This window comes from Dufourea novaeangliae, unplaced genomic scaffold (assembly GCF_001272555.1).
Source record: "Dufourea novaeangliae isolate 0120121106 unplaced genomic scaffold, ASM127255v1 scaffold21, whole genome shotgun sequence".
Lineage (NCBI taxonomy): Eukaryota > Metazoa > Arthropoda > Insecta > Hymenoptera > Halictidae > Dufourea > Dufourea novaeangliae.
This window is the reverse complement of record NW_015373910.1, coordinates 5637295-5663394: the sequence shown is the minus strand read 5'-3', so window position 1 is coordinate 5663394 and position 26100 is coordinate 5637295. Positions and strand designations below refer to the sequence as shown.

General features: G+C 42.1%; 2 protein-coding genes across 3 annotated transcripts in view; both read right to left on the bottom strand.

The window, feature by feature from the left end:
• Nucleotides 1-1733: 1733 nt before the first annotated feature.
• Nucleotides 1734-17858, bottom strand: LOC107194167. 2 transcript variants are annotated; one of them, XM_015583737.1, is made up of 3 exons: nt 17602-17858; nt 4653-5710; nt 1734-3005 (listed from the first exon to the last, which is right to left on the bottom strand). In XM_015583737.1, exons 1-3 carry the CDS (start codon nt 17835-17837, stop codon nt 1801-1803), a joined length of 2499 nt encoding a protein of 832 aa, XP_015439223.1. In that variant the 5' UTR covers nt 17838-17858; the 3' UTR covers nt 1734-1800. The 2 variants fall into 2 exon arrangements, with proteins under 2 accessions (XP_015439223.1, XP_015439224.1); XM_015583738.1 differs by lacking the exon at nt 17602-17858 and adding an exon at nt 8635-9020.
• Nucleotides 17859-18143: 285 nt separating this feature from the next.
• Nucleotides 18144-26100, bottom strand: part of LOC107194169 — a 29624-nt gene continuing 21667 nt past the window's right edge. Inside the window, exon 10 of the mRNA XM_015583739.1 lies at nt 18144-18197. The gene's annotated coding sequence lies outside the window, so the exon portion shown is untranslated. The remainder of the gene's footprint in view (nt 18198-26100) is intronic.

The window sequence follows — 26100 nt, the reverse complement described above, 5'->3', positions numbered from 1 at the left end:
CGACGCTCTGGCACGCCCTGATTATCGAGTGAAATGATAGAGAAAAAAAAAACAAGGATTCGACTCGTAGTTATCGATTCATGTACAAGAAACAACGATGGTGTATTTTCATGGGACGCACCGAAGAAACGTCGAGCTACTAGTTGCATTAATCTCGAAGCAATAAATATTAACGATGGTAATTCATTTAGACGATGAATTCTTCTTCACGATGAAATGAAAAAGATGGAAAACGAGGCACTTTTTTTTGTGCGATGACTACATTCGCCACAAAAAGAAAACGCATTTTCTGTTCGGTTTCTCACAGTCGTCGACGTGGTCTCGAGTTTCCAGATCGATCGAGGGGAAAACTGGTGTACGATCGACAAGTTTCGCTAAACGGACGCTCGGAATCTAGAAACTTTTTATCCGTGAACACGTGTGCTTTATGCTACGTTAACGATTATTAAAAAATGATCAATGGACTGCAGGCTGTTTATGCATTTATAGTAAATTTTAACATGCAAAGTGCAATAAAATAGAGACTTCGATATAAATTTCTATCTCATTATTATATTTATAAATTGACGTCTAAAACTGTGAATTTGCATAAACATCCCAAGTCTACTGATCAACATTGCAAAAGGGAAGCACGTAAGAAGGCACGTCTGCGATCTCAGTCATGAAGTTTTCAAGCTTAATCCCCCATGGGTGGTTTGTACGTTCTAACAGTTGCAAAAATATAATATTATCTCGTTCCCCGACCGCGTGTTCCTAAAATACTGTGTGTTCTCGCGTCTACGCGGCTTCGATTTCTAAAAAAAAAAAAACCTAACGAGCAATACCGAATTTCGAAGGCTCAAAATTGTCCTCGTTATTCGGAGGATAACGACAGTTCCGTATCGGAATTATTTCTCAACGCGAGAATAAATCTCGAGGAGATTGACCTTGGTAAAAAAAAGCGTCGACCCTCGACAACTAGTTCCGCGGAAACATTTTTTCTAAACAAAAGCCTCCGGAGAAAACTTACCACTATAAAAGGAAGAGAATTGCGTTCATTGTGTTCTTCCGAGCTAAACGCGTCGCTAAAATTCGAAGCTTCGCGCGAACCGACCCGCGGTTTTCAAATCGATTTAGTAGAAATTCGCGTTTACGCGTAAACGTCGAATTGGTTCGCGATACTACATACCTGTCTGTAGCTTAATCACGAAAATGTGGATACAATATACATATACTTTCACCTAGCTTGCGTATATAGTCCTCCAACCCTCGAGTACTATTGTTCAGGCACGATACAATTTTTTTACGCCTATCTGTTAGAGGATTTCAAGACGAATTCGGTAAGTATCATAACATAACATGTGTCAATTTTATTTTTAATTGAATTTTTGAAAGAAAATTGAAGGTAACCTTAAAAAATCATGAAAAAAAAGGAATTGACAAAAAATTTGCTATAATATATACGTTAAAACTCTCTTAAAATCATGCTATACCTGATAGAAACATTTTCGATCGGACTGCTAATAACAGAGTAATCTCTACTGATCACGATTCGTGGTTAACCCTCTATATCTCCACCACACCGAAACGATCATAATCGTTTCAGAGTACGTCACCTTTCGACCAGATTTGCCCGATCGGTCCTAATGTCAGCACTCAAGGGTTGAGCTAAACAACCAATTACGAACACCTTGTTTCGGAAGTGAAACGCCTTAGTCCCGTTGCAACACACGGCATCGCACTGGCACTTGGGTACACGTTTCGTAGAAAGGCACACACATACACACACACACACACACGTACACACACATACCCCGGTTATTAGACGCTCGTGTGCGAGATCGGCTGTTTCGTGACAGCGTTTTTCTCACTGAACTTCTGAGGAACATTATCCGCCGTCGTCAAATTTTTCACGGACTCGTCGCTGTCCAGCGAGCTGTGGTTGCTGTTCGGCCTGGAAAGTGCTTCGTTCACGTCCTGCAGCTGCGCGTTCTCGTAGCTCCGCCTGTTCCTCGTCATCACGGAATCATGCTGAAGCCTTAGGTCCTTTCTGATGTACTCTGGACTCGAGTTCCATTGAGCACCCTCGTAGAACCCTGATTCAGGAGAAAGATCCGACGTTGGTGAGATCGGTAACGCTGGAACAGGGGACTGACGAGACTTCGATGACGAATATCCGTTCGGGGATAAGTTAGGGTCCGATAGAGATGTCCTGTTGCCTTCAGACAGCGCTAACTCTTGGAGACGTGGCGATGCTTTCGGGAACTTCTCCGTCTCGATCGTTAGCCTGTCGTCGTTCGAGTTCAGCCTTCCTCCGGTGCACAGTTCAGGTGTCTCCTTCGATTCCTTCACGCAGATGTTCCTTTTGATCGCGTTCAGACCTTCCTTGCTCCCTGTGTGCCGTCTTGCAACGGTTAGACTGTCTTTATTATTGGGTTCTAAGGGTTTGTTCTCCAAAGGTACCAGTAGATACCTTCTGGATCCACTTAGGTTCCTCCTGGACCCATCCAGAGACCTTCTGTCTTCCTCCAAGCCACGTAGTATGTTTCTATGATAGAGGCTTCTTTTGGAGCTGTTCAAGGATTTCCTTTCTTCGTCCAGTAATGGATATTTGATCGTGTTTCGTCGACTGCCAGCTGGTCTCAGGAGGGGACTACCTTCTCTTGAAGTCTCTGGCTCTTCGTATATAATCTCACGACTGTTCTTTAGGATCTCCCTGTTCACTGCTTCCGGTAGGTGTTGCAGCTCCACCTCGCCCATCACTTGGATACCGTCAGGATCTAAATCCAGGATCCTGTAGTGGCCGTGATCTCGTGTTGGAATAGGTGGTCCTTGGTAACTCGAATCCCTGTAAGCGTGTCGATTGATGCACGTCTCGTCGACGCTGTTCTCGCTTCTAATGCTGTCCATGTGAGACAGAGGATGATTCTGATGGTGATTGGTCACGATCAACGAAGGACGATGACCGTAGTGGCAATGGCCGTCTGGACAGGTGTCCCCTAGGTAGTCCTCGTCGACTATCACTCCTGGAAATTGGTCTTGTACTTAGGGGGGACTGATCTATTGTTTCTTATTGCTGAAAAATACGCTTCGGTCTTGACGAGTGAACTGTTACATTTACCAATTACCACGTTTACTGGGATAGGAATTCCGAAAGTTCAAGTATCGCCCAACCTTGTGGATAACAAGCTTCAATTAGTTCCTCGAATGTTAATCGTTCCCGGGAAATGCATGCTCGATTCGAAACCAGATATTCGATAGATTTTGGGAAGAAATGGTGTTCACCCCAGATGATTTACAATGTGTATACGGTTGATTGTATTTATTAGTCGATGATACCCCTTTTACCAGCTACCCTCCCGATATTGCGTCGTATCGTGTCACGGAACGATCTTCAGCAAGGCCACGTCGTCACCGCGAGCGGAACCAGGATAACAACGGGGGACAGACACAAGCGATTACAGATGGATCGAAGTCGAGCTTCCTTCGATCCTCTTTTCTACTAGACTTTCAACATGAAAATTATCCTCGTCTGTGACCTGGATCGTGATACTCGGATGTCACTTCGTTAAATCAAAGAAAACAGATCTCTGAACGTCTAGATTCATCAATGTAATCATCTCGCTACAGTGAATCTACTTTCTATCCGATCACTTCCCTCCTCCCCCGTCACCTGGCTGGAGGACGACACCTCAGACATCTGGACAGTCGTCGATCGATGGAATGTCGATGTGGAGTTTCGATGATCCTTGGGAGGAGTGTCCTGGTGGGATCAGAAACTCCGTAACGTCTGGTTGATTCACGGTTGTCAATACGATCGGAGGGGACTTCGGCTCGCTAGGGATTTTCCGCAGGCCTCCATCTACGGTATATATCCAGCACCAAGAGTCAGACAAACACACAGATGGGATTACGAAGCTGGGTGAAAAAAAAACAAAGCAGAAAAGCAGAAGCAAGCGGTAATGGAGGCGTGCAACATCCGAGGCTGTGGTGGTTTGGTATCGATTAGTTTGATTCGCGTGTGCATCCCAATTAGTGCTCGCATTGGTGGCTGGCCTTGCTGTATCGTTAGTGGTGTTGTTTTGTAACGTGTTATTGGTCGCGATACCCATGCTGATGGTCGTAATGACGAAGATTTTTAATTGCGCCCCGGACATGCGCTAGTCTAGTGGAACATCGATGCTGTCCGAAGTTCTGTGATGTGCAGAGCGTGTTAACGACTAGGTGTGTCTGGGGTTAAACACGGTTGGAATAAAGTTTGGGATAGGAGTGTATGGAAAACGAGGGTGAATTCATTCATCGGAAATCTAGAGAGATTCTATTGGAAATAGGGCTATTACGAATATTCGAATAGCAGTAGAATTCGAATTTTATATTCGAAATATTCGAAGTATTCGGATTATTCGTACTATTTGATACTATTCGAATATTATCCGAATACTATTCGAATTATTCGTATTCGAAATTATTCGAACTATATGATGTTAACTATCGTCATCGACAGATGATTCGATCAAACATACGGTGGATTTAAAATTGAACTACTCTACGATCGTAATTGGATAACAATCAAACTATCACGTCCCCGATTGGAAATTCACAAATCGGACTAGATATCCTCTTCAACGCTAAATCGTTCACTAGCCTCTCTAACCGTCCCGCGGCACACTTACCGTTCCCATGACGGATCTCCTCCTGCGCCTTGTAAAACTCAGCGAGCTCTCTACCCGAGCACAACGGCGTGTCCACTTGCGTGGTGCTGTTGAACAACGAGTAATCCACCTCGTAACCCTGTCTCTCCTTCGAGTACGTGACCATCGGCTCGAATCTATGGCCCCAAAGTATCTCCTGGGGTAAATAGCTGGATCTAGCCTGTGTAGTCTGTCCAGTGGACTCGATCGTTCCTTCGAGAATCGCCACCACCTCGAATCTCTCGATCAGCATATCCTCCGCGGACATGTTGTAGAACGGTGAATCAGCATTGATTTTATGAACGATCGTGGTCGGCCAGATGAAGAAGAAGTTCCCGTTCTCACCGTCCGTGCCCACCGCCAATTCCTGTTGATTCTGGGACAGCACCTCGCCCTCTTTGGTGGTCCTCGATCGGATCAATTGGGCGCAAACCGCTGCCCCAATGATATGGCTCTTCCTCATGTCACCGACACGGAACATCAAGCACAGTTCGCCGTCCCTCTGACAGATCACAGCGTTCCTGGAGAACAGCAACGTCTGCGTCCGTTGTTTCGGTCTGCTCATCTTCGCGAACACGATGCCCACCATGAACGCTTGGATTATCACGCCCGATATACTCTGGACGCACATCACGAAAATCGCCTCGGGGCATTCCTCGGTGGTCGAACGGCTACCGTAACCGATCGTGTGCTGGGTCTCGATACTGAATAAGAAACAACTTGTGAACGAGAAGATGTTGTAGATACACGGGGTCCAGTTGTTCTCGATCTGGAACGGCGGCAAGTGACGTTCCTCGAAGTCACCGTGGGTGAACGCGATCAGCCACCAGATCACCGCGAAACCGAGCCAGGAGAGCACGAAACTCAGGCTGAAGCAGAGCAACGTCCAACGCCATTGCGTGTCCACCAGGGTCGTGAATATGTCCTGAAGGAAACGACGGGAACGACGCGAGATACGGGACTGGAGGACGTTGCAGTCGCCGTTCTTCAGCACGGCTCGACGACGCAGCTTGCGGGTTGGCCCTGCTCTGTACCGGCTCCTAGAAGATTTAATAAACTTCAGTTGACGGATAATACACTCGAATATTCGAATAGCCGTAGAATTCGAATTTTATATTCGAAAGTATTCCAAGTATTCGTAATATTTCGACTATTCGAAGTATTTGAAGTGATCGAATATTGGATTGTAGTATATTATTTAATGGTAATGAAAATATATTATTTAATGGTTTATTGGCAAATTTCAGGCTGTATTTCTGTTTCATACAGATATATTATTTACTTATTTATTTATTAACGGGGTAAAGGCCCTTTGGTAACAAAGTTATCATTAGACTGCGGATTTTATGCATTCATAGCACACACGATTCCCTAGAATTATGACTCGGTAAAGATTTTTGCAAAACTTTTGTCGAGACCAGCTTTTAAAAGAAAATAATCTTTTTACAAAACGAAATCGAGTTTTTGGAATTTAAAAATTAGACTCCAATCCACTCCTACTATGTGCATTGGTTATCCAAAGTATTGTACGCCTGTTACAAAACGCATAACAATTGCGTTACGTTTCACGAGCCCTCACTTGATAGCTCTCATTCTATTCCTATATTTATCACCACTTATCACTAGTACCTAGCATATCCTCATCGTTGGTTACACGCACATAATTATAAACTTATGAATTCTACTGTTTCCGATAAAACCAGTGCATGTGCAATATTTTAAAACACCCGTGTGACTGTTTAAACGTTTCAATTTGACAGATAGCTTGCTAATTTCTGCAAAGTAACGCCTTTTGTGTATTCGACGCGAAATCACAATCGATGGGAAGGGAACGCGATTCGCATGGCAACACGAGGCGAGATGAAAAATGAAGGATCCGTCACCGTGTCACTTCCATCTTGCGTCTTGCCAACAAGCATAATGAAATATATTGTTTCTTGCACAATTCGAGGGAATAAATTATGTCGGCCGAAGACTAGATGTAACACGCGCCGCAAAAATCATCGGCGAGGCCATTTCGCGAAGTCTTAACTCGACATCTGCGTTGATGTTAATATAGTCTCCTCGTAGAGATCAGAGAAGATTTGAATAACAAATCTCGAGGATCGTGTTCATTGTTGTCGCAGCATCGCGATCGATTGTCATCCTTTTTCGTCACGAATCTGACAGCTTGTGAGAAATCTCGACCAAGATATCGATACGTTACCGGGAGAAAAACGTTCGAGCGACGTAAGTATAACGTGGCTCGAACGTGCATGGTCTACACGATAATTAAAAATCGAACGAAAAACATCGAGCCAACAGAGAACACCGTACATAGATCAATCGAGTGAAATATTTGGTTTCCCGGTAACGTCGAAAAATCACGATCTATCGTACGATTTTATCATATTTCCCATAGAGAAGAACACTATTTTCCATTGATTATTCCGAGGAAACTACTCACGATGGATCCCTCCGCATTGTACATCATCGTTCTTGAACCTTTCCATGACAAACACTCGCAAGTAGTTCCCGAAATCACAACAATTTAATCTTCACAGTTCGAACGACCGCGAATATCTCCACACACATACACACGTACACTTGGTCAACCTCGACGCGACCCAATTACTTTTAATAACACATTTATCGTCGAATCGCCTAGACTTCGGTCGAGAATCTCGATAACTCGAACTATTCCCCTGTTATTCACGCGATCATTCATCCCAGCCATAATCCCCAAGATGATTTCCACGATTTTAAAACGAACGATCGCGATCGAAAACGTCCACGAGGGAGCTGCTCTCAATGGGACCACTTTTGTCACTGTTCGCCACACGCGACCCGTCGTCGACGGTTGTTTATTCACTTAAGAAACCGCGAATCAGACCGTGGGGGCCGGGGGATCCGCCGTGAAGACGGGAACGGTACACGGACCTCTTAATCAGCGACTGATAAACTCGATCGAACAGCAGCGAACGGTTCTGTTCACGATTCCGTCGTGGTGACAGAAACGACGCGACGCACGAGGCGATTTCACTACGGGCCTCTCCGGGGTCTCCCTTTCGTACGGGCAGAAAGGAAGTCGCCATTCTCGACTTCGAATGATAACCGAGCAACTGTTATCTACCAATTTATTTATTGCCACGCGTAAATCAACCGGGCCGGAGAGTCGACGACACGGAGTGAACTCCGCGATTTCGTTCGGTTATCATCGATCGTTCCTTCGACGATCGTGTTTTTTCTTTTTTTGAAGATGAATATGATTTAAAAAAAATTTTATTTTAATCGAGACGAAGAGTCGATACTTTTTCTCTGAAAATTTTATTATATTAGATCTTTCATTGAATATTTCATTCACTCTTCAAGGTCCAGACCCTTAAATCGTTATTTCAAAATTAAGAGACTGATATATGTGTAAGAATTACTTTAATTTTTGAGGTGACAGTTGGACAATAGAGCCTTATCCTCGTTGATCCTTATCATCTGTCTTAATAAAGTGGATAGATTAAATAAAAATTAAACATTTACTATTGTAATGGTGGATCGATGGATCGTTCGGGGACATAATTTTACGCGACCTCCAACGATTCGTCGCCAAGATATCGACAGATCTGGAGTTGCCCCGTTATCGAGACATCATTGATAAGGCTAGTTCATAACAAAGAAAAAGAAAAGAGGTTTTTTGGTGTGTCGTCGCGAACGATTCGAGGAACGTGTAATAAGGGTGATCGATTACAAACACAATTGGTTCGTGAATTAATTAGACATACGTAGGTATTTCTGTGAACCGTATAAATGTCGGAAACTAGATCTAAAAGAATGTACGTACAAGTGTGACAGCGGTTGCGCTCGGTGGACATTAATTTGCGGTATTAATGAATAATGATTAATTCCGCAAGTCCATTTATTGGCGCGAATAGTGTATTGCGCAGCGTGAATTCCTTGTCGATAGATAGTCGTGGCTGAAATTACGATTTACCTGCTTCTGAACGACGCGTTCGGGCTCCTCGATAGTTGCAAGATTATGGGAGTGGTCGGTGTCACCGGTGTCAATAAATTTTCCTTCTCGCCGCAATCGGGCGAGGATGATTTCACGCTCAGATGTAGACTTTTCGGAACGTCCCCGTTCATTTTTTATTTTTTAGCACACTTGACTGTTACCAAATTAATTAAATGGCGAGTCCTTGAAGAAAATTGTGGTTTCCTCTCGATTTAAAATCGTTCGCATCGATACATGTCGATGATTACCAACAAGATTTCTTGTTCGTTTCCAACACAGTGACAAGTTTCGTAGAAAAATCCGTGTCTTTTTCACACTTTTGATCGCTTGTACTTCTCGATTGATTCTCGAGATTACAACAAGATTGCGATCTCTCCAATCACTTTTTCATTTTAAATCGTTGTGACACTTTGTATCACACGTGTGATTCGTGTTAGAACAGCCTCGATCTTTTATCGGTACCAGGATCAATGCTCGGAGGATTTTGTTTTTCTCCCTATTCTTCGATCCAGCAAATATCTCCACGGTTCGCGATCATAGATCGTAGATAAACAGACACCGTAACTTATCTTCCCCTCTCCTGATGGAATTTCGCTGGTGTGTGTACACGAGGTATTTAAAGATCTTCGTTAAACTCTCTCTAAATAAATGCCGATAATTCAATCTTTTTCGCACGATTCTTATAAGATTTGGAGGGGGATTAATCGCTCCTTATCTCCCCTCGTTTCGGTAACGATAATCGTTCAGGGGAAGTGTGTCGATCTGTGACAGGCCGTGAATTATTGTAATGCCGAAGTTTAGTAGCCACACCGTCATTATATTCCCGTCATTAATTATCACGCACTTCAACCAGCCTTTCACTTATCTGGAATCTTGCTGGATGTCTCTTACGCTTATCGCGAACAATCGTAGTCAAGATGGAAAATGAACTGTATATACATCAATTTTTATCGATAATCTTTCTCCTCGATGATTCTTTCCAAGGATCGTACGATTGGTTTGTTTGCTGTTGGTGGACACCTGTGAAAAACTTCGAATCCACAGTCTCGATCGATGAAAATTTTTCTAATTTTTCATTCGGACAATTGTTAAAGTTAATCGATATTTTATTATTGTTATATTAGTAACTCTTGTGATTCAAGGCTCTTCGGTGAACTTACTGCGAGATCCCTCGAAAGAAAGCAAATTGAATGATCCTTCAGGCACCTTCGAACTCATCGCAGATTTAATTATATCTTATTCCATCGAATTATCGCGGAGCAAATGTTGCTGGTCCTCTTCGAAGCTCGCGAAACAACTGATCTGACCATCGTTTCAAGCTCGATGGATGGGCGTCGTGTTTGCTAGTGGTGGATCTACTGATGTTCGTGTAACGTCGTAGGATGTCTTATACGTGGAGCCAATACCTGACCAGCGGCCTCCACTTATCAGTTACTAACAATAACGTTTGCTCTTTTCATTTGCGAAAAAATGGTCTGGTTGCGTCACACCGAACGAGGGAAGGGACTGTATCCTAGGTAACAGAACCACCTGAGGATCTCCCCCATTCTTTCTCGATCAGAAATATCCTCTATGATATCCACATAACACCCTGGTATTCAATTGTTTCTTGATTTCACTCGGAGTTATTTGAAATATTTTGCAAGACTTGTCGAAACATTCCGAAATTCAATATTTAAATAATAGTCATCTAAGGCAGTTGTTTTTCACACGACACAATTTATCACAATCATCCAGTCAACGTAACTTCCACTTGTTAGACAATATTCACGACGAAAATAGGAAGAATTACATCACAACCGATGCAAATGCTACTACTGTTTTGTCTTCTGCCTTGTGATTCTCATTTACCTTTCTAGACTACCGAGATCCGTTTGTAGCATCAGCTGTTGTTTTAACACTTTTCCTCGATAATTTACTTCGTGCCTTATTCTTCTCTAACTCGACTATCCGCGACACGTCGCGTCGTCCATGATCATTCAGCCACATCCTCGTCGCTTTTCAAACGTGCTTTACACGGTCGCACACGTTTAATCTTTATTGCACCGATGTGCAACGATTTCGCTGATACCAGGCTGACAGTTGCTTACTCTCTTTGCACGGTAATTAAAGGAATTACTCATGAAAATGGAATTCACCGATACGTGCGTTCCATCTTCTTTTCGCCAGAGTCATCGTGTAGACCTGGGACATTCTTGAAATCTTTATCCCAGCTGCGACTCAAATTATGTGAAAATCATCAACAGTACACTTTATTAGTTTCTCGAGCCTTCGAAAAGAAAATTCAATTTGAATTTCATCTTTAGGGTAGCGTAGACTGCGAATCTTTGGAGGATCGATATTTTCTCCTCAAGAATTAAATTCCAATGGATTTGGCGATCTTCCTTAAGATATCTTCAAAATGGTTATTAATAACATTTCGTTGTATACTACAAATAACCTTTTCTTTGGAGAATCGATATTTTTTTCGTTACGAATTAAATTCTAATTTATTTGGAGTCCTTGAGGTATCCTCGAAATTGGTGTGTATTCTTCGAGAAGAACTTGAACGAAATCAGGGATATTTTTTTTGAAAAAATCCAGATAATATTGTACACTTGTGTATCTTAATTAACACTATCAGTTCCCCATTTGTTCTACACTCGATAGGTTCCAAGAGTATGCAAACGAAACGTCTCAAGACGTCTCTCTTGATGCACTACCGACTTCGTTTGACCGACTGAGAGGCAGGGGCATGTCTTATCAACCTCGAGGCATCTCCTTATCGGAATCGTACTTTGCAAAAAACCGCTGATCGCACGCGAATGAAAGGGGAGACCCTACGCGCGCGCGAAACGCTCGTTCGTCGATCCTATTGGAAACGCAGGCTTCGCTTGAGCCCGATGAGCTCACGTTCGTACGAACGGAGAAATATATGAAGTTGCTGACAAGAATGTTTACAGGTGTTTGGTAACCCATGGATTATGATATATCGACGATGAAACTTGCTCCTTGATAATTCAATTATGATTCTATGCCCTTTACAGAAATATTTTACCCTATTAATACCCGAAAGCTGAAAATCGGATTTTCATATGTAATACAAATTATAAATTCTGGTACAGAAAGTGATGAAAGAATAATACTGGACTAATCTCGAACAGTACCAGTTATTGACCTATTTTTTTACGGTTGGATGGCACGCTTCAGGAATATGTACCCGTAGTTAACACTGGAATTACCAAACCAGTAGAAATGACTGGCCACTACACTCTTATAACGATGATTAAAATATTATAACAATACATTTTCTCAGATCTTCTACAACATTTATTACGGTATGAAAGTAAAGAAATCAGGTAATTTATAAAATTGTAAATTTTGTAATTAATGTACACGTTTATCATTGATAGTTCTAGTGTTAAAGGGTTAAATACTGTAGACATACAGTATATAAAAAAAAGTATTCGTACTTAAATCGAACCGTAAATAGAATTATTCGGATACTTAGAATGTTCAAGTGGCTCCACTAGTTCCGGTTGTCCGTAGTCAGACAACGCGTGAATCAAAACTAAATTCGTAAAAAATTCCGATCAGACAAATAAAGTTCTCTGATGCAGTAGTGTTATCACCTGTTGTCTTTATTGATTGCTAAAGCTTCACTCTATTCCGATAATGGTAATTTTTCTGTTATCCCAACGATTCGATCGTAATCCTTCGAGATACGCTGTTTCCTTTAACGATATCCACCAGATCACGTGTTGCAATCATTTTCATTTCAACGATCCACTTTTGGAATCCACGATCGCAGAACCCTTTTTCATGCGACTGAATATCACCGATTTCTTTATGGAACGAGCGTTTCGCGCGTGATTCACCCTTCCAACCCGGCTAATTCGATCCATTGTCAACGAATTGGAGCTTCCTCGGAAAGAAATTCGAGCCGGAAGGGCCCGATCAACACCGGCGGAACGGGTGAATCGCATTAGCCGTCGGTAATTTATTCCACGCGCATTATAATGGCGCTATTCCATAGCGGACACCGCGGTGTATCGTGCGTGTGCGACCGTTTGTAGGCGTCAATTGAGAACGGTACTAATTCCAGCGAACGGAGGAGGTCGAAAACTTGGCCTCCGGTGTTTGTACAACCGGTCACGAAATATCCTTGCCGATCTGTCACGCATGGTTATTCAGGATAGTCGGTGCTCACCTCGGTTTTGCTAATCGAAAAAAATCACTTGTGTCACCTTGAAACAATAATTGTTTCAGTAAACAATGGAAAAGATCTCTTTATCGATTGAAAGTGGGAAACTACTTAACCCTTTAACGCCCAGATTAGGGATGGACGATACGTCTATCTTTTCACTATAAATATCGATATTTTGTATGGGTGTGACGATATATTCCAGGGTCGACATTTAACTCATAAATATCGAAATTTTAATATAATCGCTACATTTCCCGTAACGTAACAGGTCGTAAGGAAAATGGACCAATCACCAGCTTCTCACAATGTTTGCGATTGGTACATTTCTTTTTTCGACTGTCAGTAAATATCTGCTTAATTAAATGATTTATTTTCATTTTTGGATTTTATTACTTCTAATTTAATTGCAATTAAATGATAATATTTGATACCGATAATATCGAAACTCTGGGTGTTAATACGTATCGATACGATAATGAAAAAAGGCTCCGTATCAATTAAAAAAAGGAACGTTCGTGAATCTTTTAAAAAAGCACGCAGCTGAGGCTTTCCAAAGTGTTATAAATGAAGAGACAGTGACGTTACGGGTCTAGGATTAATTAACTCCAAATGAGGACAACGCCTCTTACTTTCTTAAACAGACGTAATTATCTTCGTTTTCTGTTTCTTTTTCAAAGAGAGATATCGAGGGTTAGTATGAAGATCAGTTTTATAAGAATTTTCGATGCATTCTACCTCTTTGATCGAAACCAACCAGTTGTTCCGTTTCATGCGTCGACGACCAGCGGATGATCTCGATCGGGCCGCGACGAATCTCGCCTTCTTATTGATGCAATCACTTTGTTTCCTTCGATCGGACATAATCCAAGCAGCCAAACGTACACTTTCGAAATTCGTGTCTCGAGCCGCGGTTTAAAGAGTCGCGCGTTAATATCATCGGGCGCAAGCTCACTGGTCGGCCGTGCCTCATTGCGAGGCTGTCCGAGCGCTGCGTCGCCCGCTTCGATAACGAGCTTTTAATTAAACTAACGAGATCGGACGAGCCGCGAGGTTGAGGCGCACGAAGATTTTTCGTTTCGTCGCGCGTGCACCGACGGGACTGGAATCACCATTGGAACAGCTCGACGATTTAAATCGATTCGAAAAGCTTTTTTCGAAATCTGCGAATTTTTATTCTCTTTGATGAATATAAACGATTCTCGACAATTCGAAGCCTTCTCGAAATCCGTGATTTTGTATTCTTCTTGATGAATATTCACGATTCTTGACAATACGAGGATTTTCTATTCGAAGCTTTTTTTGGAAATCTGCGAATTTGTATTCCCTTTGATGAATATAATCGATTCTCGGCAATTTTAGGAATTCCTATTTTTCTGGTAAATTGTATTCCTTTTGAAGAATTTTATATGAGTTTAACGAGCAGACTTTATTTCACCAAAGATAAGCTGCAGACGGCTCTTTGAAGGGGTTCGAAGCACTTTGAAATATTCGTTTAATCGTGGTAATTATATTTTCAATTATATATCTCTGTTACGAAATCGCAACGATGGGAGAATAAATGACTTGCTATTGTACAGGATACTGAACTTGAATTTCCATAAGCGTTTCTGCAGCCGGTATACGCCACGGCTGGCTTGTTAAGCATATCTGTTGCACTCTTAATCTGCACAGATAAATACGACACATTAGACGTGTAACGGATAATTGGATTACTATGCATATAGTTCGCGACAGTCCAGTATATACATATGTTGTCCTTTTGTTTCAAACACATCACTGCTGGTAATTGTCTCGTATCGCGTTTATGCAAATTGGAATGTACAATTGGGAGGAGGATGGTAATTCTCTGAATCCTTTTGAATCGTCTAAATCGAATTCATTCGTTCAAGCTCAGACTTCCTGGCTCGCACGTCATTAGAGGATAAAGCGGAAGGATCCGCGAGAAAATCGCGTAGATCCACGGTGGTATCGTCTTTCCTCCAGGAAACGCGAAATCTGATATGCCGCGGGGATTCGTCGCTAGTTTCCGCGATTAATTCTGACCGCGATCCGCAGATTAATCTGCCACCGGTGACCTTTCAGGTCGCAGACGCTGAACTGAATTTCCATCTGCTGTTACATCTGGAAATGATGGATACCACTGTGACGGACACTTTGTCGATCCGATAAATACATTCGAAATTCTTGGTCATGAATATTCTTCAGGAATTACGAACTAAAATTCATGATCCACAGATGAACATAATCTACAAGACAAAAAGAAGCGTTCCATTGATTCCTCTTCTATTTGAGGACTTCAGACTCGTAGAAGATGAATGACAGAGCTAGTATACTATTTCTACGTAGTGTAAAATAAAAAAATGACGAATAGTCTCATTGTGGATACCTAAAGGATCCTGCAGACTAAATTCTGAGTACATGGCCATTAATATTCCTCACGAATTAAGACGAAATGTGGCAGAGATCGGCCTTCAAAGTCGCAGAAAACAAACAACATTGCTATTATATTATTTTTACCTACAATAAAATAAAAAAATAATGAATAGAATCACGATGGACATCTGGGGAACCTTGCAGGCTGCATTCGGAGTATCCAACCATCAATATTCCCCACGAATTAAGGCGAACTGTGACAGATCGACCCGAGACGAAGGTCGGTCGGCTGATTTGCAAATTTTGCAACCGTTGTGACGCAGGCTGCATGCGTAACGGCGGTTCCAAATGGTTGATAAACGACGACGGGTCGGTTCGCCGAACGTGAATTACAGGTAAAAGGTAAACAGACCCAGCGTGAACAACAGAGGCTCGTTAGTCAGACACGTCCTCGCTGTATCTCGAGAAAAAATGTATTGCATCGCGGGGGAACATTAATAGAACTTTGCACGATAAATTCCAACCTGTCACCTAGCCGCGTATTAAACGCCACCGCGGTGAATATCGCGGATGAATGATAATTACGAAAACATTGACTACGGCTGGAAATGGGTCCCTTGTCGATTGGAATTGTTACGATGGCAGTCGATTACAGGAGTGGTGAAGAGAGAAAGTCTTCTTGCTCGTTGTCTGAACGATTACGGAAGATTGCAGGCCTTTGGTAACGATGAAGTAACGGAATCCCTATTTTGTTGACTTCATTCGATTCGAAAGGTGGTAACTCCAGATAGCACATGACGCCTTGGAGACGCCCATTTTACGACTATTTTAGGCCTTAGGCGTCTTTAAGCCGATCTTTTAGGCCAGTATTTCCCAATATGAGGTATACACACCATCGAGGGGCAATTTGAATATTTTGAAGTGCAATGAGACATTTCATAGACAATAGTTTTACCTATGTGTGTGTGTTTTTTTTTTTGAAGCAGCATGGTTTACTATTATGCTAGGGGGCATCGAGAACTTCGAGGCGTTGAGGTGAGACACGATCCAAAAAAGATTCGGAAACACTGTTTTAGAGGATAGTATCACTGTTCTCGAGAAGGACATCGGAGAATTGTGGGGTTCTCTTGAAAAAATGCTTGCTTCTATTATGATTGTATATACATATATACATTCATGGTATACTATCTATAAAACTTTAACATCAAGTCATCCCAGAAGTAATCCATATTTTCTTTGATGCAAGTGGAAGTGAAACTGGAAGTTGGTATTGCGAAGTAGATATGGAAGATGGCGAAATGTTGTAGGAAATGAAGGAAAAGGTATACTACTAGAACGGTAGAAGATTAATGGTTTTAACTACTGTTTCGTACTTCACTTTCTACAAGCAAAGAAAATTCGCATTACTTATGAGATGATGTGATATTATATCTAACAAAGCTACAGTTGTGGCACAGCTTCCCTTTGCACTGGACCCCTTCAATTATTCGCGGAAAATCTTGACCGTTTTCGCAACATTTTGTCCACACGTCACCGTCAGCTGATTCTCACTTTTCCCAGTCTTTCCGCGTCGGTTCTATTTAGAACGGGGCAAACAGCATCTGGCGCCGGAGGATGTCGACAATGAGTCCCTCAAACAAAACCGTAACCGCTTTCGGCCGAGAATGATCTACGGGAGTGTGCACCGCCTTGGGAACGAGCCACGTGACACTTAAACTGTTCGCGACTGTTTTGTTTGGTAATTGTCGGGACGATTATATCTGGTTTGCTGGAGTCAGTAATACGCTCGACTCCCTGCTGATGCAAAGTGGAGGTTTCCGGTCTTGTACTGATCTTCTTGAGAAACCGGGATGGTGGAACGATTTTATTCAGTCATCGTCCACGGAACTTAACGCCTTATAAACACTTCCTTGTGTCTTCTACATTCAAGTACCTACTTACATCAAGTACATGCGTTCAGAGAGCTTTAGCAGGAGCTAGATTAGGTCGAAATTATTCTACTTTATCAAAGCTTTAACCCTTTAACGTCCTGACCCTTAAATTGTTATTTCAAAATTAGGAGACTGATATATATCTTGGTACTTTGAAGTCGAAAATGTCGATATAAAACCGACCTCCTTTTTTAATTTATAAAAGTTATTTTTAACTCTTTAACGCCCAAACACCTCTTCAAAATTACTTCTCACGATTAGCTAACTGAAAAAAGGTCATCTCATCTGTATATTCACGACAAAATCACTGGATTGAAAACATAGAAAATGAAATAACTAGAACTAGTAGCGCTCACTTTGATAACTTAAGATCTAAAAAATTGTGAAATGAAATTTAGAAATGGGTACTGGTTGCCTACACAAGGGGTAACGAAAGAAAAGGGATTGGAGACTCACCTAGTGGAATCTTGCCGACCAACGCCACCGATGCTGCTGCTCTGGGTGCTAACCCTGACGAGGGTGACGTTCCTCGGCAGGCTGGACAATGTCCCAAGGTTTCTGGCTCCCAGCAACGGTGAGTCGACAGCGTTCGGGTTCTCCGGGACCGTCAGCTGGCCCTGAATTTCATGGTGCTTTTCCTCCTCCTCCTCGATGGTACCTGGGAGGCGAAAGAGCTTCTGGGGCTCCTCCATGCCACGAATGGTCGCTGTCCCTACGCTTACGAGTGAATCTCCATCGGGACGAACGTCAGGCTCATTTCTTCTACTTGACTATTTGCCTCTGTCCTCGATTCAAACTCTCATCCTTTCGGTTCCACTTCCTCGTTCCCTCCCGTATGGAGAGTCGTCACGAAATTAACGTTCCAGGATCTTCTTCACCCACGTCGAGGATTAATGAAGCTGTCGGATGTCACAGCGCGCGACAATGACTCACGGCTGTTGCCCGCCAGGTGCGAAGTTCTCTTCTCTGCCATCGTTTCTTCGTTTCCTCTCACTTTCCGCCGGCACACGCACCGCCCTTCCGTTCGTGGAATCCCACCATTCCTCGGTACCCTACGGGCCGGCAACCGATATCACTCTTTTGTAGTCGACACTGAATCGGCTAGATTTGTTTTTTTTTTTTCGTTTTTTTTTACCGACGGGTTTGTTTTGTGATACAGTAATGAATGGGGATGTTGCGTTATGTCACGGGAGACGAGTCTTTGGATTAGGGTTCCGGTACCTAGAATAGCTTGTCCAGGAATTCTTTGGGGGACGATTGTCGAGGTTCAATATTGTGTTAGGTCGAGGCACGAGTAACTTTCTTTACGTCGATTCAAGCCATTTTAAGAAGTAATCTCGATCTATGCTACGGTCCTCATTACCTCTGAACTTTCAGTGACTCACATTCGTTCGCAGATTTTTGATATAATAATTAGGCAATGAAACTTGTCTGCAATTTTTATTTATATATACTCTTGTTACTTGTATTTTCTTTGTGTGTAGGTAAATTTTTCTTAATCTTGAAATAAAATTTGTTTCTAGTGAGTAATTTGGTCAAATAGAAGTGACAGTCTTTTATGAAGAAACTTTTGAGTCATTGTAATTGTTGCTATTTAATTGTTAGGGGAAGGTTGCTAAATTTGGACCATCGCTTAGATTGTAACTTGTCATACCTAAGCAATTTTCATCGTATGATAGACAATATCTGTATGATAGTAGAGATTGCATTAAATTAGTATATAAATAACGTATATTGTTTATCATACGATGGACATTGCTCACGCATGACAAGTTATAGTAGCAAGCTTCCCCTATTCAGTAATTGTTCTTTTAGTGTTCCTGACGGAAGTTAATTCTGACTCGACGTAATAGATTCCAGCTTTCAGTGAATATTAAAGAGACTCTATTGATTATTTGGAGAGATTCTTTGGACAGGAGAAAATTCATTTGTCAGTTTCGTCGTGAAAGTTGACTCGGATATAGATTCCGGGAATACGCCCGGATCAGTCATTCTGGTCTTATATTTTCGGTCGAAAAGAAATTCGGAGATGAGTCACTGGCAATTTAATCGCGTGAAATCGTAATAAGTGTATTATTATCTGTAGTATTTTTCGCTCTCACCAGACGAACGCTGTTAATATTCGAACGATAAGCTTCTTTCCGAAAATTTCACGATTCTGCTCGTTGTTTCGAGATTAGAGAAGAATAAAACGGTGAACGTGAATGCTTGGTATACTCGGAAAAATGACGTTATTTAGATTCGGACTTCGATTGCATAATTATTTTGCAGATTTACCGATTACACCGTGAATCATCGAACGACGGAATCACGTAACGATTCTCTCACGCGCGAAGAAAATTTTCGCGAAATACATACGTCTGCGATGATCCCCGAAAGTCTTCGATTCTTCCCCATAGGATTTACAATGTCCCATCAATCATACCGTTATTATCGGATCAAACGATCTCGCAGGACACCGTTATCGCGACAAGAATAATATTGTAATTGCCATTGCGAAACAACGAAAGTGCCCGTTCCAAACGTCTCCGTGGTGTACGAAATACACGAACATTGTACAAATATCTCTTATCTCGAGGGGCAACATAAATTACGCTCACCGTTTTCGATTCACTTTATTTATCTCATAAATATTCAGTTATCTGTCCGCCTGTCACCGTGTTTCGCGGGTATCTTCATCATCCTTCGGCGAGCTGTAACCGACCGTCTATTTATTTTCCATCGAAGGGCCATGAATCAAAACGCGAGAAACCGTTCTGGCCGCCACGACGAGAAAAAGTGAAAGTTCGATCCGTTATTCGTCGACAGAAAACATTCGACATTTCTGAATAAGAAACTAATCCCCACGCGACAGAGTCCCCATAAAACGATACCGAAAGAAATATGAATCGTAAAGAAAAAAGAAATACATTTTACCGAACACAACGCCCAGAGAAATTTTAATACAGTTTAATCTTATCAACGTTGAATAAAATCGATTGTAAATGAGACAAGGAATACGTCGAAGTTTAAGTAGAAGTCACCGATAGAGTGAACAAAAATGTCTACTTTCGAGTGGAATAGAATAGACCGTAAGTAGAAGTGGATCCTCACTGATCAGACTATACTGGTGGCTCTCGAGGGCGTTTTCCCGCGGTTTTTCCCCGAAGAAACAGTAGCGCACGTAAGCACGACGCACTCGCGACTGTTTCAGATTCGTGCCCGTTGCACGAGATTGTGCCAACGGATGCCATGGCGTTTACCTCTTCATGGCGGGGATAATGCAGACACACGTTGATCACATACGCGCGTTAGGTACACGCGTGTCACCGCCCGGCACGTGTGTGCCAGCCTGTAAAACACGCTCTACGATTATTCGTGAATTTCGCCGGATGTGAACCCCCTCCCTGCTCCTTGCAATTCAATTGCAATGTTCGTATTATATTTTCTGCCTCGAAATTTTAACACCGTCTTCCGCCTCTGTAAAAATGGCGCATAAATTTTGGACGGATTTTTGCGTTACTGATAGAAGAAGGGGAAACTAGACTGTGGATTGTACGCATTTATAGTGCAATCGAGTATCAGAAGTATATTGAGAAATTAAATAAATTTTAGTATGGGCTTCATTTTATGTGGAAGTTTATAGAATCTTCTATTTTCTAGAAACAAATTTTTGAAGATTGACATTTACATAAAAATAAACGTATATTTATGATATTAGATTGTTGAAAAGGTTCTGTCTTTTAGGAACGTGGTATGATCTGCTGTAGTTTGTTTAACAGGTAGCTGGAGAAAGTATTTGTAACTCTTCTGGGATCTAGATTATAAAATTTTAATTATGATTGATCAAGGAGGTGTATGATGAATTGCCTGACTGAATTTCAGTGTGCGAAAGTATGTGAAATTCGTTCCTTTGTTATACTCGAAGCATTCGTGAATAATCATGTGTAATTGAATTTCATAATGTACTGAATTTCAAACGGGTACGCTATAAATGCATCAAAATTCACAGTCAACAATTGTTATTAAATTATTAAAATTTGTGGGTCATAAAGTTATTCGAAGAACCAATTTTCTGTCTCGTGAAAAGTTCCAACGATTTTAATTGCCTCTCCTTCGAATTCTCGTTAGGAAATGATCGTGCAGATTCAAGCCGATCCTGCATTCAACATTTTTCATACATCAATGAACATTCCCGTGATTCCACGCCAGGAATAGATAGAAGCTTATTGATAAATATCTCGAGTCCCGTCGGGCGGGCATAATTGCGCGGTTTAATCGTATGCGTGATCGTTGCACAGCGATCCCAGGGAGAAGAGGGACGTTTCCGGTAGGGAGAATGCAGAAACCTGCGCACGTGAGCGCATCATCGCGACAGCCAGCGTGCAGGTTAGGCTGGCTGGATGCACGGTTCTTAACGTTCGAATTCGCATGCTGTGCCGCAGATGATCCGTATCCGTCTCCCGTGACTGGTAATCGCGTTGTCCGCCGTTACGGAAACCAACGTCCACCCTTGTTCACGTTGAAATTTCCAACGCCTGACTCTTTTTTTCAATCACGTTAATCGCTACGATATGTTCAAGATCGAATGTTATAGGGGATCGATCGACGGATCGTTACGTAAAACTTGCATGTAACACGCGAAAAAGAATTGTATAACCGTACGATAAAAAGGAATTTTTTTTTTTATTAAAATAGAAAGCCTTGAGAACGTGGCTGGAAGTCTGTTGATTTCAATGAGGAATAACTTGATAAGATTCTCTGTGTCCTCGAACAGCGTATCGGTGACTAAATTTAGGATATGCTTATGCATGAATGAGCGAAATACAACAAAGCACACTTTTGCTATTCTGTTTTTAATCCAGCGACTGTGATGTCTACATATAGTGACTCGCACGTTCGTTCAGAGACTTCTGAAATAACAATTGGGTGTCAAAACTTTTCTGCAATTTTTATTTATGCATACAGCCTCTTTATTATTAATTTTGTCATCCTTTTGTGATCCATGTGTCTAAATTTTGAAATAAAATTCGCATTTTTCTAAATAATTCGGTCAAAATAGAAGTGACAGCTTTTCTTGAACAAACTTGCGAGTCACTGTAAAATCGTGAATCTACATAGAAACATCTGCAGTCCACCGATCATCTCCCACCAGCCTCGTGTAATTGATTTCGTAATTGTCGTGATATGTGTGGCAGAAGTAATCACTCGGAAACGTGCTATTTCTATTGAAATGCTTGCAGTTTTTACAGACATAGCCTTTGATTTCTTTTGTGTCATTTCGAAACTGAAACTTTGCTCTGCAATTTCAGTAATTCCGAAGGCACATCCACTGAGATGACTGTCGCCTTCCTTATAGATCACGTAGTTCCCCAATTTTTCGTACGATCTACGTGCCTCTTAAACTTTCCAGACACTAAATTTCTAGCCCAAATCCAAAATCTGCAATTTCAACAATTCAGAAGACGACATCCATTGAGATTACTATTGGTTTTGTTGTAGACGAAGGTGTTCTTCAATTTTTGAACGATCTACGTTTCCCATAAGATTCCCTGAAAATCAATTTCTAGCCTAGATCCAAAATCGATGTTCCCGTTTCTCATTCTTTGTCAAGACTGTCGCGCACGATATCACGGAGAAGAAACGAGGTCGACAAGCGATCGGACGTCGGAAAATTCGCGTCCTGCCGGCCATTAATCACTGATCATCCGACCGACCGGAGCGCCTCATTGTCTTTCCGCCGGCGGGATCACGTGAGCCGCCGACAGAACGATCACGCCGATCAATTAACGCATTCCCTCACGTCATCGACGTTTACCTTTCAAACGCGCCAGTGATGCCAACGATCCCCGTGAAAATCCATGGAAAATTGCCTCCACACGATTACTCCTCTATCAATTCCCCGTAGATCTCGATCGTTTCACGAGTCTCGAATACAATAACAGAGGAATCTTCGTGAAGTCTGTCCGCGCACAAGGTGGAATATCAAGCACGGATTCGTCGACACGGTTGGCCACGTGGTCCTCGACCGCTTCACAGATGTCGTTCGAACCAATTGCGTCACACTTTTTTGAATTTCAATTCTCCCGCCACTGGGACCACTGCGCGTACTCGATCGTTTCACAGGTCTTTTGGACCTGATTCTTTATCTTGTTTCACTAACAATTTTCACGACCTGATCGACAACAGGTTTCTCTAGCGAGGCAACGAACGTCGACGTCCGAAACCTCGTGAAACTGCGAGAGATCGCGTCGCCGACGAGCGTACACCGAGCAACGAGTTTGTCCAGTGACGTCAACACACCTTCCTCGCCCGCCTTTTATCCCTTCCCTTTCGTCTCTCTTACTTAGCCTGTTCCTCCTACCTTCTTCAACGAGATCGAGGATCGTCGATCAGCATCGAGCAGTCACGTACCTACCACACATTCACGCGCGGGACCCCTCGGATTCTACCGTTCCGTCGATCCTCTTCGTTCCAGTACGATCCAGGCTCTACGTTTTTATCCAACCGTCACGATCGTTCTTTATGTCGTATGGGAATAGAGTTGTCGGAACGATAGAAACAGTTGGCGAGACAGCCACCTGTTGGCTTAACGAGTGATCCATTGATCGATCGTTAGAGATGTATTATGGAAAGTTTTTAGATACACTTCCGTATGGTCTATGGGAATTCGGGGATTAAACGTTTACACGCTCGTGCATATTTTACGAGGCGAGACGTTGACACGGTGATCGGAGTTTTCGAGCGTATGCTAATCAACCGACTGATTTTATGACTCTTACGGTTCTCTGCCGGTTTTACTGATCTATCAACGGGTATTGGGCCGGAGGCCAACGGTGAATAATAGTATCGTTTCGCGATAAACATCGATGAACACGACTTTTGATTTACGAGGGTCGTTTTTCAAGTAAGAGTCGTTCTCTTAACCCTTTCGTCCCCACTGTTAGGTGTACTCTAAATTATGAAATAAAGTGTTAGTATCATGTATTTCTTCATATCTGTGAGTATATAGTTTCTTCTAGTTGTTTTATAGATTAAAAACATTATTTGTTCTTTGTTTGTTTAATTTAATGGAACTCGAGTGTTGAGCATTGTTACAAATATTCCGAAACTCTTATTTCTTTCGAATATTGCAAGAGGATTTATTGATCAACGACGTCCTCCAAAAAAATTAATTTTTATAAAACTTGTAAGTTTGCAAATTTCGAGATGTCTTATGCTTTCACATTAATAGTTACTCAATTGCTTTTGACACGAAATAATTCTCTGGACTCTCCCGAACAAAATGATGTGAATTGTTACCACATTATAGACATATGAATATGTTTAAATAATGTTCAAAGCGACCACATTAAAAAAAAATAAAAAAAATTTTCTGGAATAAGAAGACAATTACAACAGCAACAACGTTTGCTCAGAACGTTTTTCTCTGAATCCTATCAGCAGCGTTCCATAAATAAGCTTAGCCAGATTTATAAAATATCAATTCGTCAGCCGATCTCAAAAATGCTTGGAAGTCAACGTGGGCTGTATTAAAAAGCAGTTCAAGATATATTTTCATTGTAAAAACAAGGACTTTGAGTTACAACGAACCATTATCAGATCATGACAATACGATTCATACTTTAAAAATATCCCTCGTAAATACGTCAACGACCCAACGTTTATCGATCGAGTGGAGTCGATTGGTAAATTGGTAGCCCACTAAATTCACGATTCTCATCGATTGTTTCCCACGACGGTTCCCTCCCCCCACATGGGTGCCATTATTTCATTCTCGAACGCACGAACGTGCTCTCGTTACACGATTTTTCCGATCGTTTCGCGGACGAAGCACGTGCGCATCACCACCACCACGGTGCATCGCGACTTGTGTCCACGCTGTATACACGCTAATGCGCACTAACAAGGGACACAGTGTGTACACTGGGTATCCACTAATAGGGGACACACTTCGCCGTGATAATAACCAATTACGTCAACGAGGCCGGAGGGCATGACCGTGACGTTTCGACGAGCGCCACGAGTGTGTGGCACCTCGACGACCGGTTCGAGTGCCCCAAAAAACGACGAAATCCTTCGAACTCCTAATTAACTCTCGGAGTTCTCGAACTGTCTGCTGCGGAGAGCAGAGTTAGGATTCTGGTAATTGGTCTTAGATGCGACACCGTGGACCTGGATTCGACGGATAGAACGAAGTCTTGGATGATAATTGCACAGTTTCCTGCAATCTCTATTTCTACATTCTCTTTCTTGCTACTGGTACCATCGTTTTGCGATAAATTTTTCAGATTTCTGTGAACGAACTTGTGAGTCAGTAATCTAGACTGCCGTTTTTATTTATTTAGGCACGATTGCAACGTTCAACAGGCCCCAAAATGATGGAAATAATCTTGGTTTTTTGTGTTAATTAAAGGTTGCTGTAAACGATTCTGGTTTTACTTTACGTAAACAAATGGGTTTTAGTAATCAACAGGTTAATCATGGTATACCAGGTACATCTATATAAGGTTTCACACGTAAACAATTGCAGTAACAAATGTCAACAGTCACCGATAAATATATTCACACGTCGACAAATATATAAATACCACTTTACCTACGAAATTATCGACGAAAGTCTCGTACGTTTCATACAGCATCGCAACTTAGGAACCAGCGTCCCAAGGTCTCGGTGACTCGATTTTTCAGAAACACACCTCTGCAATTTTTTTCTCCCTTCTCCCGCACGATGACTCACCGCTTAATAAGAAAGTGGTCACATCGAGATTCCGCGGATAGCTGATTCACATGAACACAGGTGAAGTTGTGTTTTCACGATTCGTAACCAAATCCCCATTCGTCCGTCGAGTCACTCGGTAATCACGTCCCCGTTTGTTTGATTAATTTACTTTTAATATTAATTACGTTTACGTGATGAAGCACTTGGGTTCATTCATGATATCGACGTTCGAAACAGCTGAAATTCCGGCGTGA